The 15,019-nt window shown below is 42.5% G+C and overlaps 2 protein-coding genes across 3 annotated transcripts in view; one reads left to right on the top strand and one right to left on the bottom strand.

Moving 5' to 3' along the window:
• LOC109880130 (zinc finger DHHC-type palmitoyltransferase 17) overlaps nt 1-10,575 on the bottom strand; it is a 48,786-nt gene extending 38,211 nt beyond the window's left edge. Inside the window, exons 1-2 of one of the 2 annotated variants that reach the window (XM_031815283.1) lie at nt 10,474-10,575; nt 9,001-9,104 (exon numbers count right to left, since the gene is read on the bottom strand). In XM_031815283.1, coding sequence (XP_031671143.1) covers nt 9,001-9,063 — 63 coding nt within the window. In that variant the 5' untranslated portion in view covers nt 9,064-9,104; nt 10,474-10,575. Of the gene's footprint in view, nt 1-9,000; nt 9,181-10,473 lie in introns of those variants that run through there. The other variant, XM_031815282.1, reaches the window with a different exon arrangement.
• Nucleotides 10,576-12,983: 2,408 nt separating this feature from the next.
• The window catches only part of LOC116360508 (oxysterol-binding protein-related protein 8), a 151,870-nt gene continuing 149,834 nt past the window's right edge, over nt 12,984-15,019 (top strand). Inside the window, exon 1 of the mRNA XM_031815181.1 lies at nt 12,984-13,330. The gene's annotated coding sequence lies outside the window, so the exon portion shown is untranslated. The remainder of the gene's footprint in view (nt 13,331-15,019) is intronic.

Genomic DNA, 15,019 nt, shown 5'->3' with positions numbered 1-15,019 from the left:
ACTGGAGGAGGGAGAGGCGCTAGAGCTGACTGGAGGAGGGAGAGGCGCTAGAGCTGACTGGAGGTTGGAGAGGCGCTCGAGCTGACTGGAGGAGGGAGAGGGGCTAGAGCTGACTGGAGGAGGGAGAGGGGCTAGAGCTGACTGGAGGAGGGAGAGGCGCTAGAGCTGACTGGAGGAGGGAGAGGGGCTAGAGCTGACTGGAGGAGGGAGAAGAGCTAGAGCTGACTGGAGGAGGGAGAAGAGCTAGAGCTGACTGGAGGAGGGAGAGGGATGAAAGGCGAAAGGAGGAGAGTGGGAAGAGCCATGCCAGACAGATGAAAGACTACCCTCTGGCAGTCTTTCAAAAGGCCCTCAAATCACATCCATGCCCTCTGACTTGGGTTGCAAAGGGTCGGAAACCTTCCATAATTTTCCATGGGAATTTAGGCCCTGGGATTTGGGGAATTTTGCTTAAATGCATCAAAAAAAAGTTAGCTTATAACAGTGAACCTTTTTTGTGGGATACACATATGCCAATTCTAGGTGTTGTGGCATATTTTGGTTGAACTATCCCCAATTCAATAGAATTGCAACCCTCTGCATGCACAGTGCACTCTTCCATCACATGTGCAGCTGATTCTCAAGATCTTGCACACCAATGAGATGCTTTTGAGCCCACAGTACTACACTGTCTGAGCCAAGGACTAAATGCTTTCTGGTAAGTTTTGATTACAATACTGGGTGGGGTGAATATATTTTATATGACATACAATATTTTTTGTTAACTAGTAAATAGTAGCCTACAGCAAAGTGTGTTTCAATAATTTCTAACTTGTTAACAATTTCTGCTAGTTAGTTTTTGCTAACAGGTGGGTTTTTCGCTTGCTTGAGGCTGCTAACTGAGTAGTGTTAATTAACCTGTTTCATACAAGTTTCATTTTAAAACATGTATCTTACAAAGGAGTTGTTTAATCTAACTACTTAACTATTAATATGTACATGGAATTGTATTTATTTTTTAACCACATTTTTTCTAATATGTTCAGGGAAATGCCACGGGCACTATCTGATGTGTGGAGACATTTCACTGCAGCTAATGTAGAAGGAAAAGCGGTGTACATTTGCAAGTACTGTGCCAAATCATATGTGGAGAATGCAACAAAGATGCAGAATCATCTGGCCAAGTGCATAAAGTTCCCTCAGCACTCACAACAAGCAACCTCTGACAAAAGTCCCTCTACTTCTATTCGAGGTGAAGATGATGAATCAGACACCTTATTCGAAAGCAACTGCTCATGGTCCTCCTGGAATCAGAAGTAGTTTTTTTTCTCAATGGAGGAACGTAGTCAGAGACATTCTGATGAATGTCTTGCTCGAGCTGTGTATGCAACTGGCTCACCTCTGATGCTCACAGGCAATGTGTATTGGAAGAGATTTCTGAATGTTTTTCGCCCAGCATACACTCCTCCAAACAGACATGCTTTATCTACTCATTTGCTGGATGCAGAGTTCAACAGAGTTCAAGTGAAGGTCAAGTAAATCATAGAGAAAGCAGACTGTATTGCAATCATCTCTGATGGGTGGTCGAATGTTTGTGGGCAAGGAATAATTAACTACATCTCCACCCCTCAACCTATATTCTACAAGAGCACATACACAAGGGACAACAGACACACCGGTCTCTACATTGCAGATGAGCTGAAGGCAGTCAATGACCTTGGACCACAGAAGGTATTTGGCTCTGGTGACAGACAATGCTGCGAACATGAAGGCTGCTTGGTCTAAAGTGGAGGAGTCCTACACCCATTGGCTGTGCTCCTCATGCATTGAAGCTGCTCCTCAAGGACATCATGACACTGAAAACAATGGATACACTCTACAAGAGAGCCAAGTAAACAGTTAGGTATGTGAAGAGTCATCAAGTTATAGCAGCAATCTACCTCACCAAGCAAAGTGAGAAGAATAAGAGCACCACATTGAAGCTGCCCAGCAACACCCGTTAGGGTGGTGTTGTCATCATGTTTGACAGTCCCCTGGAGGGGAAGGAGTGTCTCCAAGAAATGGCCATATCACAGTCTGCCGATATGGACAGCCCCGTCAAGAGGATCCTCATGGATGATGTATTTTGGGAGAGAGTGGTACGCAGCCTGAGACTCCTGAAAGACAATGCCATCCTGTCTGATGTTCAGACTATGCTTGCAGATGTAAGATAAGAAATCCATACTGCCCTGCCCACAACGCTGTTGCTCCAAGCAGAGGAAACTGCAGTTCTGAAATATATCAAAAAGCATTTAGACTTCTGCCTGAAGCCCAAACACACCACAGCGTACATGTTGGACCCCAAGTATGGTGGAGCATCCTGTCTGGTGCAGAGATCAACAAGACCTATGGTGTCATCACTACCATGTCTCGCCACCTTGGCCTGGATGAGGGCAAGGTTCTTGGCAGTCTGGCAAAGTACACTTCCAAGCAAGGGCTTTGGGATAGATATGTGATATGGCAGTCGTGCCAACATATCTCATCAGCCACCTGGTGGAAGAGACTGTGGATCTGAGACTCTTTCCCGCCTTCATCATCATCCAAATCCCACCAACATCAGCCGCCTCAGAGCACAACTGGTCCTTGTTTGGGAATACACACACCAAAGCATGCAACAGGCTGACCAATACCAGGGTTGAAAAATTGGTGGCCATCCGGGCAAATTTGAGGCTTTTTGAGCCTGACAACGAGCCATCCTCAACAAGGTTGGAAAGTGACAGTGAAGATGAGGTCTCAGAGTCTGATGTTCAAGAGGTGGACATTGAGAAGGTCCAGGGAGAAGACATGGAAGCCTGAGAGGAAGACAACCAAAGCTTTAGTTTCTACACTATCATTTTACAGATGTATGTTGAAAACATTTTTGGGAGATGCGATGGATCATTGGGGATCATTCAATATTCCTTTTCTTTTGTTGTTCAGTGAAATCATCCCATGTGAAGAGTAAACTCATTTAATTAAAGTTCAATCCGTAACTAAATTGTTTTAAAAATTTCTATTGTAAGGATTTAATAATTTCTACTTATGATAAGGTCAATGTTTATGTTTGTCTCCATATGATATGGTAAATATATCCAATACAAAAAACATTTAAAATGGTACTAATATTAATTTGCATTCATTTCCTTTAACTCCCATATATTCCTGTTAATTCCCACGGAAAGTTTCCACCTCTGAATATTCCCCAAACTGTGCAACCCTACCTCTGACATAAATGGCATATTATTATTGTTATCTGATCAAAGCAACTAGTGCGTTAGTAGTGTGTTAGTAGTGCGTTAGTAGTGCGTTAGCAGTGCGTTAGCAGTGCGTTAGTAGTGCGTTAGTAGTGCGTTAGTAGTGCGTTTGTAGTGCGTTTGTAGTGCGTTTGTAGTGCGTTAGTAGTGCGTTAGTAGTGCGTTAGTAGTGCGTTCGTAGTGCGTTCGTAGCCTTCCTTTTCTTATGGGTGGCCCCAGTGAGTATCGAACGCACGACCCTGGCGTTGCAAGAGCCACACTCTACCAAGGGAACTACACATGACCATAAGGTATCAAACATGTCAATTGAAAACGATGGCCTGAGGGAGAACAGAGCTAGGTATGGGAAACACTAGCTTATAGTAAGTCTTCATCAGAATAGCTACAGCCACAAAGAGTGGAATTCTGGTGAGTATGCCAGAATCACACTCAGGAGAGGTATTTTTTAAACCACCAATTTGCTTTCGGCAAGGTACGGATTGGGACAGTTTCATGCACTGTTATGTCATTTACAGCGGTAAGTAACATGATCTGATGATGATCTGATGATTTGAAAAAATGCTGAGAAACAGGTCCAAGCAACTTCTTCCAGGAACAGAGAGATGTTATTTTGCTGGTGAGGCCATAACGGCCTGTCTCTCCAATCTAGCAGCAACTACATTATCTGACGAAGTGGAGGGTGGTTTGGCAATACAACAAACCCCTAAAGACAGAGCAAATCTGTTAGGGCTATTTTAGGCCAGTAGCCAATGATATGATCATGTCATCCTCCAGCCATGGATGTTAGCTAAGGGACAAGGGGGCTTGACTAAGGGCCTCAAAGATAGCCAGGAGTGAGCTGTGAGAGGCACTAAGGGTGCCTGAAGCCACCCATGCTCAATCAGTCCTGCAGCATGTCACTGGAGTTACACTGGAGTAGTGTGAAGTGCTGAACCAGCTCTCCTTACATGGCAGTGAGAGAAACACAAGGTGGACAGTCAGCATGCCAGGGGTGTATTCACCACGGGGCGGCAGGGTAGCCTAGTGGTTAGAGCGTTGGACAAGTAACCGGAAGGTTGCAAGTTCAAACCCCCAAGCTGACAAGGTACAAATCTGTCGTTCTGCCCCTGAACAGGCAGTTAACCCGCTGTTCCTTGGCCGTCATTGAAAATAAGAATTTGTCCTTAAATCACTTGCCTAGTTAAATAAAGGTCAAATAAAAATAAATTGTATTATATTAAGTTAAAAAGTGTTCATTCAGTATTGTTGTAATTGTCATTATTACAAATACATTAAAAAAATATATATATATTTTTATTTTTAAAATCGGACGATTAATCGGTATCGGCTTTTTTGGTCCTCCAATAATCGGTATCGGCGTTGAAAAATCATACTCAGTCGACCTCTAATCCAGTTGACTCACCATTTGAATCTTGTCTGTTCGAAGAAGCAGTGATCAAGGAGGTTCTCAGTCAATAAGGACATATGGCAGGCTCATCCCAGGGGACGGTGTCATACGCCCAGATCTAAAAATAAGCTACAAAAAAACCTAACCTAAATGTAGACTATGGAATCGCGTGGCTTTGTATTAGCTGCAGTATCCCCATGAGTTAATGTGTCAGATTTTAGGCTAGCAAAAAAACTAAAACTAAATTACATAAGTTTCATTCAGAGTATAGGTCTGTGATGTGCCTGTATTCCTACCTTTACAAGTTAGCTCAAATCATTTAGTCAACTAGGGTATTTGCCATCATCTGTAGCCTGTAGTTTGTAAATACAATCTCTGGATCCAGACTTCATCACCAACACTTTAAATACATCCCACCATTTGTTGCACCTGACCCATTGACTGAAGCTTGTTCAGGGCAGAGGACATGTTTCCTTGCCCGTCGTAGAGTACACCTGACCTGCTCATAATCTATTGAAGCTGCTGCTACATCCTTTCAGTAGCTAGGGGTTGCCATCAGATGAGGTCCGAAAGCACAGAGAGGATAAGGCTTCACCAACCACAGTGGACAGGTCCAATCTAAACAATCTGAAATGAAGGCCATTTATTTTGTATTACTACTTCAATAGTCACACAGTTTCATTTAATGGGAGGACAATGGCTGATTGAGAGAGGATGCTACCTGGACTGGAGAACTTCTACGTTTAAGAAGCAACTATAAAGGATAGCAAAGAGAAACCGACTCCGTTTTCTACATTATCTCTGTTATTCTACATTCTCTGTGCCGTCTATTGCCTCCATTGACGTTATGAATCCAGCAATGGAGCAAGATTATGTAGTTGTTCTATTCAAAAACAATAATGTGCATGTTTAAACTGGGTCAGGAGCCTAGGAGTTAGGCTGCATCCCAAAAGGCTCCCTATATAGCCTAGTGCACTACCTTTGACCAGGGCCCGTATGGCTCTGGTCCAAAGTAGGGAATAGGGAGCCATTTGGGACGCAGACTATATCTGTGGCTGACAGTCAGACAAACAAAATCAACAATAGGAAAGATTGCAAAAGAGGCTGAAATTCATGAGAAGACATGTTTAATGAGATTCAGAGGGGAAAACACAGGCCTAGACAGAGAGAATAAGTGAACTTGCATATCAAACGGTCGTATGCAAGGATAGCTTATTGATGTGCATCTCTCTGGGACTCCCTAGAGTACACCAGATGTTCACCACAAAACTGAGCAGGTGGATGGTGGTGGGGTCATGTGGCACTTGAATTTCACACGTCTCTCTTTTAGAGATCAACCAGAGAACAGTAAAGGCTTCTCATTCAAATAAAACCAAATCAGGGAGACAGGCCATAAATGTACAGCCTATATCAGAGATGCAAAACATTTAGGCCTAGGCTATGCTGCATTAGTGGAGATGGCTTTTCCACAAAGCTCTGTAACTCAAAAGCCACATGACAGCTAAGCTTTGGAGGAATCTGAAAAAGCATTTTGTCAACCTTCTGGAATTCAGACCAGGGCACTAAGCCTGAAGGCTCTTTAACAGCAGCAACAAGGTTGAGGCAACAGGCATAGCCCAACACTGTTCTTCACAATCCGAGAAAGTGTAACCTCTATCCAGGGATTAACCAACGTGAGTGCAGGTGGCTGTGTATTTATGGTACACTGCATCATCTGGATATGTGTGCAACAGAAGTTCAACATTCACCTTCTGCTACCATTTCTGTCAAGCCGTCTACACATACAGTTTGACATATAGGTTGGAGAAATCCAGCGTACGCACCACACAGAACGCACTACTACTGCCTCTGCAAAGCAAGACAAATGCAGAATTCCATTGGAAATAAATGTATTTCTGGTGTGACAAAAGGCAATGACGCTGTCAGAGGCGTAATGCTTCCTCTACTTTGACAAGAGACAGTTACGGCCTGAGGGCTCTGGAGCAGGCTCTGTCACAGACAGCCTGCCATAGGCCTAACACTGCTCATTCCAATCACACATGACCAAGAGTGGAATACTGCAGCGATAGATAGACGAGTCATGCAAGAGATTTGTACCAAGGGAACATGGGACATATGGCAGTTTTCCAAGCAGTCAATGTCCCACCGCCATCATGAAGTCAAGATATCAACATGGGGCTGTCCATCTTCAACAAACGGCTTGGATTTGTGAGGAGCCGAGCTGCAGTCTTACTGAAATAACGTAATTAGTCCACATAGAAGAGCAGTACGAGTCCCATGAAGCCTAAGAAAGATCACAAGTCCTTTGGGGCTCAGTTGGTAGAGCATGTCGCTTGCAACACCAAGGATCAGGGGGTTTGATTCCCGCTGGGATAAACAAATATATTAATATGTATTATTAAGCTACATACTACAAATCACATAGATAATAGCCAATGAGCAGAACACTACATAATCCTGTGTTTAGGTCGTCTATCACTACAGCAACACCCAACCCTCCGCAGGTTAAACGTGCTTTATGGTTTCAGATTTCCCCCTCTCCTAACTGACATGCTGTTGTTTAATTCCGCAGCAGAGTTGGCCGTAACAGCGGTTGAGTGTCTGATGGGATTTTAATGCAAGAAGACATTGTTTTCGGTTACCCTCCTTCTCCCCTCAGGCCCAACTGCCCTATGGCTGACCACAGGCTAAATCTAAGCTATGCAGTGTCACACTACGTATAGAAATCAGTAATTGTGACATCATGTCAAAAGAGCCTGCATAACCAATAAATGGAGAGGAATGAGGCTTGACATATCAAAAACTCATTAAGCACAAGAGTAAGAAAAAGAGATGCATCTGGCAAAAGTAACACAAATTGGCAGGAACTTGGTGTGAGTCTAATACCAGGAATATTGTATTTTCTTTAAAAGAGAATTTTCAGTGAATGTGTTAAGTGTGTGGGTTTGCCAAATGATTTACAAAAAGGCAAGATGGCACCATTTAATGCCCATTGGTTGTCTTTCAAATATGGGCTTTTTCAAATAAATGGCTGTTTCTGTGGCTTGCTGCCAGCCCCAGATTGAAAACTTTGTACTTTTTGCACCAAGACAAGAGGGGGAAATAAGCTTCCTACACCATGTGGCGTAACAGGTTGGCCAACACAAGTGAGTTAGTAAACCATGAATAATTTAGTGACAGGTCCTCTGTACTGGCCCATTCTTAAAAAACACATCTAATGTTTGTTAATCAAGTGACAGTGGCCTGAAACAAGTTCAATTTTGTATTCCATGTTGTTGGTATCCTTTCACTCCAAATAGTAAAATGCATTTCGACAACAAATAAATAAGGCAGCTAATTTTGAAGACTGAGCCAAAAGGCAACTTGCCAGAGACCACATTTAATAGGCTAAATAAACTACAATGCCAAATATGACATGCTCAACTCTTACTAAGGTCTGTGAATAAGTCTTGGGTGCTGTATAAATTAGCCCAGCAGTAATCCAACGGCCAGCACTCAAATAAATAGTAACGTTAGATGCTAGCTCGCTGTAGTATTCTCAGCAGTCACAATGGATGCATTTCGGCCCCAAAGCCGATCTGCACACAGATAAGGGCCAAATATTATTGTCAGATCTGAATTTATTTGGAATAAAGCTACAACATGAATGTAATTATTGTATCACATTCACAACATTCAAGTGTTTATTCCTGTGCTATGGGCTGAACATATCTAGCTCTAGGGCTGACTAGCTACTAGCAAGAACAATCTTTAGCTAGCTATTTTGTTAGCCCTAACTTGCTAACCTAGCTAGCAACTAAACCATTAATACGTTTATATGGCTAAATGTAAATAGGCTGAATATTGGCCAAGGACAGAGAAGTTTAATGCAATTGACGTTGCTTGACAAATACTGTCACTGACATGGCTAGCCTCGCTAACTACACTGCTAGGCCCGCGCCCATCTCTGGTTGCATGCTAACGTTGCCATCACCGACCAAGCAACATGACATTTCAGCACAAGTCATTATTCGGGCTGCAGCGAAGCCCTGCTTTTCTGACGACAATAAACAAGTTCAGCATAACTACCTACGATCTCGTGTTCGGTAATTCTGTTATTTTTGGGCACAATAAACAACCCAAGAATGTCGTCTGATTTACTAGATTCATTAACACATTCGGCAAAATTAGCTGGCTAGCTAACATGCTATTACGCAGCTGGGGAAAACCTGACATGTATTTGGTGGTAGCTGCCCTCCCGATGAGGGGGGCATCGTGGTTCTCCCAAAACACGGTGAATTTATACGGTTTAGTAGATTCCGACATGTACAAGATCCACCCTCGTTATAACCCCGTGCAAAGATGCAGGGCCAAGCAGCTTACCTCTGGATGGAGAATAGGAACACAGCCAGCTTCTTTCTCATATTCATCCATAACGTCAGCCATCTTGGTGGTCAATCTCGCCAAGCATTATGGGACACAACGCTCTGTAGAAACAAACAGGAGGATGGGACGTTCGGTCAAAGCGATGCTCGAGGCTCACAAACCGTCCTGCGATTTTCTGGGGGTACATTGATGTTGCATTACGTCATTGTGTCACATCATCGTTTTGGTATAATTCTGTATCGGGTCATGCATATCAACACCTCTAGGTTAAGTAATGAAAGGAGGTCGGTGCCCACATGTAAAGCCATTTGAGGTGTAATTGTTATAGCATACTGTTATTATAACACACGATATGCCTGACACGAAACAACGTTATGATTCAGATATGTGCGTGCATGGACGACCTTGAACGCTAATATTCCCCACCTTGTTGCAGCTGTATGATCTGCACGAGAAATTGCGTCACATTTTTTTTAAACGTTCCTATTTACTAAATAAATATTTATGTATTTTACAGTAATCTTTAGTAGTATTAACATCATGTCTAATACTGTTATGGCTATGCATATTTTAAAATAGGTTTGGAAAAGCAGTTAATGTACTGTATAACCGTTAGTTAGTTAGGCTACTTCCAAGATGTAAACAAAAAAATCCCTACCAAAATGAACCCTACGTAAATCTATGCAATGGTGTGTTTGCTTCCATAAAGTTTCTGTGCAATATATACCTCAGTGGTGCAATATGTATGAAATATTTGTATTTTTCGAAGGGACCGTGCTACATTAGCCTGATACCAGTCGAGCTATTCCACTCCATGCCACTGCTTGGCTGGTCTTTCGGCAATCTCAACGTTCAATATGCAGCCGGATTTACGGCGCAGTTAGTTGTTGATTGATAGTTGGAAACAACAGCCATGAAAACAATATGGAACATGGGTGTGCGCAAATTTGGAGCAATATAGAATTCGAATTTTAAGAATAACAACAACAAACAAGACCGTTACCACCTGCTGCGGTAATTCCCTTGTGAGAAGGCAGTGTCAGTGCAATGTCATGTTGTTCAAAGTGACTAGAGCGGACTCTGTAATGAGAGACAAATAATGATACGGAAAATATTAGCCTACAAGATTCAATCGAGCTGGGTTTGCTTCAGTTGCATCCTATTAATTAGAGGAATGAAGCGCAAAACGGGCACCTGTCGTCATTCCTCGCACATATGCTGATCATCATGACCTAATACATGTTTTACCATTTGTTATGCTAATTTCAGTTGCATCATTTGTCCCTCCTCTCTTATTGAGAGATGGAGTCCAGACCGGTTACTACTTTCTAAATGGGCGTAGAGAGAATTAGTAAATATCTCTATCTCTCACACACTAAAAGGACCTATCAATCAAAGCCACCAGCGCACCTCAAGACACACAAATCACATTTCTCCTTTCCTAAAAACGTATTCAAAACATATGCTCACCTTCACATGTTGGCTGTAATCCATCAGAAAGTAGGGCTAGGCTGCATTATAGCATAATGTTACAATCATGTATTTAAATGACAAGGAGAGACAGCTATCTATTACTATAGAGTATACTCTAGTATTACTAGAGACGTTGGTTCTATAATTATTATCCAAGCATGTGCCTTATTCCAGAGGACTTTTTCTAAACTACCCCCTGTAAATTCTTTATGTTTTTCATTCAGTTGAGTCTGACGGAAGCCTTGGGGGTTTTATTCAGTTGAGTCTGACGGAAGCCTTGGGGTTTTATTCAGTTGAGTCTGACGGAAGCCTTGGGGTTTTATTCAGTTGAGTCTGACGGAAGCCTTGGGGTTTTATTCAGTTGAGTCTGACGGAAGCCTTGGGGTTTTTCATTCAGTTGAGTCTGACGGAAGCCTTGGGGTTTTTCATTCAGTTGAGTCTGACGGAAGCCTTGGGGTTTTTCATTCAGTTGAGTCTGACGGAAGCCTTGGGGTTTTTCATTCAGTTGAGTCTGACGGAAGCCTTGGGGTTTTTCATTCAGTTGAGTCTGACGGAAGCCTTGGGGTTTTTCATTCAGTTGAGTCTGACGGAAGCCTTGGGGTTTTTCATTCAGTTGAGTCTGACGGAAGCCTTGGGGTTTTTCATTCAGTTGAGTCTGACGGAAGCCTTGGGGGTTTTTATTCTAGGCGTGAAGATATTCCTCCAACATGTTTAGACGGTAAAAAGCTACAATGATCACTCGTGCATGGCTGACAAATGTTTTGGTGTCCCCATAAGTCTAATATTTAAATTGAGGAAAGGTGACGATAATCATTATTTTAGCGATCCACGTTAGACGTCCCTCGTAAAGAATAGGCCCCCCATTCTGCTGATGTGAGCTGTTGGCGCACTTGCGCTTGATATGTGTTTATTGATGTGAAAGTGCCATTTCCCAAAAATGACCTCAGTGGGGAATGGGGATCTACGTCAACAGCCAGGGTTTCATTAAACAGGCCTAGGCATTATACTTTTTTTTTTTTTTGCATATTTAATTAAATTGTCGTATGTGGCGATGTTCAACTTCAATTCGTTGGCACAAAACATGTGTCAGACAAAATATAGTTTTTGTCTCTTGCTTGTGTAACAGCATAACGTTAGACCGTCCCCTCGCCCATACCCGGGCGCGAACCAGGGACCCTCTGCACACATCAACAACAGTCACCCACGAAGCATCGTTACCCATCGCTCCACAAAAGCCGAGGCACTTGCAGAGAAAGGGGAACCACTACTTCAAGGTCTCAGAGCAAGTGACGTCACCGATTAAAACGCTATTTAGCGCGCACCGCTAACTAAACTAGCCGTTTCACATCCGTTACACTTGCACAGCACAGGTGCTGGTCGCCTTAATTCACTGTTGTAGGCTTAGTATCAAATCAAATCAAATGTTATTTGTCAAATACGCCGAATACAACAGGTGTCGTAGACCTTACCCTGAAATGCTTACTTTACAAAAAGTAACACAATAAAATGACATAACGATAACGAGGCTATATACGGCGGTACCGGTACGGAGTCAATGTGCGGGGGTACAGGCTAATCGAGGTAATGTATATAGGCTAGCATTCGAATGGTGGATTAATAGCCCAGGCTGCCCAGCCTATGAATTAACTTCTAATTTACACATCTCTGTCTTCAATGTTCCTTTCTTGTGTAATTCATGCATCTCCGCTGACATCTCCACTGGCCTCTCTCTGTCCAATCCTACTGTATTCCTCTTACAGCTCTTGAGACAGTACCCTATAGCCCAATGCGTGTCCTCGAAGTAGCAAGTTTGAATGGCGAGAGCTTCTCTGGTATGACGTGATCACGTTGGCTGATGGTAAAAAATCAATACACGGGAATCCTGCGTTCTTCCCGCGCCCAATGTTTATGTTTACAATTAAATGTATTATGTCAGAATGCCCAGTGTTTATGTTTACAATTAAATGTATTACGTCAGAATGCCCAATGTTTATGTTTACAATTAAGTGTATTACGTCTGAATGCCCAACGTTTATGTTTACAATTAAATGTATTACGTCAGAATGCCCAATGTTAGAATGTTTCCATTCAAATGTATCAATTAAATTTGAACGTTTTCCCATCAGTCTAGTTTGCATTAACATTGTGATTGGATGATAGCGGTGAAGGTTATCGAATCTAGTGGCAGAGTGGAACGTAAATTAAAGAGCCTGGTACCCAGGCTAGTGCTACATCTTTCTGCCACTAGATGTCGGACTCTACCCGTCTCATATTTAGTGGTTACACAAATACATTATTCTACGGCTTCATAGATACAGCAACATATATGCTTTAAATGTAGCTGTCTTATTTCTACAAGTATATGTGGCCCACAACATATTCGTTATTTGTTTATGGACAATTTATCTATCCTTTAAAACATGACATTACTAGTTGTGTAGACTGCCGAGCATCAAGCAAAAGTAGTCGAACGATAATCACCGGATTACAGGCGTCTCAGTTAATCACTGATTCAACATTCGCACTCACAAGAAGGAAGGCTACGAACAGGATTTCAGAGCTTTTATATAGACTCTAAAATACATGTAAAAAAATCAGTTTTAGAAACTGATCCGTTCCATCAACTAATTAAGAAATTTCTAGAAAATCATATGTATATGTTGCAAACCTGTGATAGCAGGCAGCGGTCCTGACTCCTTATCGAGTGTGAAATGATGGGAGTGTGTAAGCTAACGCTAGCTATTTCTGCAGTTCTTCTTAGCTAGCGAACGACAAAAAACATCACATCATAAGGAAGTTGCAACAGTTAAACTAACAGTGGATGGTACCAGATAAGCCATCTGAACCAAACAAGGTAAGGACTGGAGAGCTAACGTTACCTTTCTATTGATGTTAATTATGCGAGTGTGAAAAGAGACACGGATCGGAGGGTGACACTTCTGAATGCGACAAAATTGAATGGTTCCGCTCTGTTCTGCTAACCCACACCAGCCAGATAGTTAGTTAGCAAGTTATATGTAGTTGTTGACATCAGTGTTGGCTGTGGAGTTGTTAACTGTATGCTTATCAACGTCAATGTTACTAACTAGAAATGATCCTGGCTAGCTAGCTAGAATGCTAACTGACTTCATTATTTAGCTAGCCTGGTGGGGGTTATGTAATAGATGATAGGGCAATGAACAGGATCCAACCAGCTCGCTTGTTTTTCATCTGATATCGTTAAATGTGAATGGCAACGGAATCGATGATGCTCTCCGAGTATTTCAATCGCAGGCTAGGTGGCTATGTCAAGGCAGCATACATTTGTATTAGCTAGATGACAGAGCAATCTGAATGCAGACGTGCGCGATCAGCATGACTACAGTAGATATAGCCTAGTTGTGTGACAAGAAGGCCTACGTTGCGACTGTGATGAATTGTCAGGCTAAAATATAACAGTAAAATATAAGTTGATTCTCTTCACTTTGTCCAAAAAAAGTAAAATATTTTGCTGTTATCTTTTGAATGCAGTGACTGAAGCATTGGGAGGGAAATTATAGAATTGCTCTCCATTAAAGGAAAGGGAATGGGAAACATTTTACAATATGTCTGCAATTATTTTTTGCGTCTTCAGTTAAAACATGTTCAGATATTGAAATACAAGTCACAGGGCTTGGTTCTTGTTTGTTAGCCAACGTTGTGCTGTGAAAGCTGTCCAAAACATCAACCCTGAGCTGACTTCACGTTACACTGAGATCCTGCGGTCGGTTATGTCAGCAGGCCCAGGCCGGATCAGATATTAGGTTACAACTCTCACTTGATATAAAGAGCTCAGTAACATGACACCCCACCATGAGACACAGCTCTACAATAACATGCTCTGCACCCTCTTTTCATAACGGGACACTGAAGGCATACATCACCAGACAAATTGTGTAGGCAATTGAAGCTACAGTATAGTGAGCCGACTAAAACCAGGGTTATACTCAGTGGTTGACTTGGACTGAAATAGGTGCCCGCATTTATTTTGTTTGCCGATACTGTTTTTATTTAGGTGATACTTTTGAGTGAATATTCTAAAAGAGGAACAGGAACTCCAGCAGTAGACAAATTGAGGTGTCGGTGCTCCGGCCCAAGTCTAGCACTGGTTCAGAAAAGCAGTTGGAATGATTTCCCATTGGTCTAGTTGTCAAAGATGATCTAGTCCTTCCTTGAAAATCAACCAATTAGAAATATACCTTTGTTTTTAGAGTATATATTGAGGTTCAACTGTACTATTATAAAGCACTCTATCAAAGTACTATCACCTCCTAAAAATGTGAGGCAAATACTAGACGACTCCTAATGATACAGGCTGATTGGACTGGTAGCCTAGCCTAGACTGGGACTCCCTAAGGATTCAGGCTGATTGGACTGGTAGCCTAGCCTAGACTGGGACTCCCTAAGGATTCAGGCTGAGTGGGCTGGTAGCCTAGCCTAGACTGGGACTCCCTAAGGATTCAGGCTGAGTGGACTGGTAGCCTAGCCTAGACTGGGACTCCCTAATGATTCAGGCTGAGTGGAC

This window comes from Oncorhynchus kisutch, unplaced genomic scaffold (assembly GCF_002021735.2).
Source record: "Oncorhynchus kisutch isolate 150728-3 unplaced genomic scaffold, Okis_V2 Okis09a-Okis19a_hom, whole genome shotgun sequence".
Taxonomy (NCBI): Eukaryota; Metazoa; Chordata; class Actinopteri; order Salmoniformes; family Salmonidae; genus Oncorhynchus; species Oncorhynchus kisutch.
The sequence above is the reverse complement of the archived record's forward strand: the minus strand, read 5'-3'. Positions and strand labels throughout refer to the sequence as shown.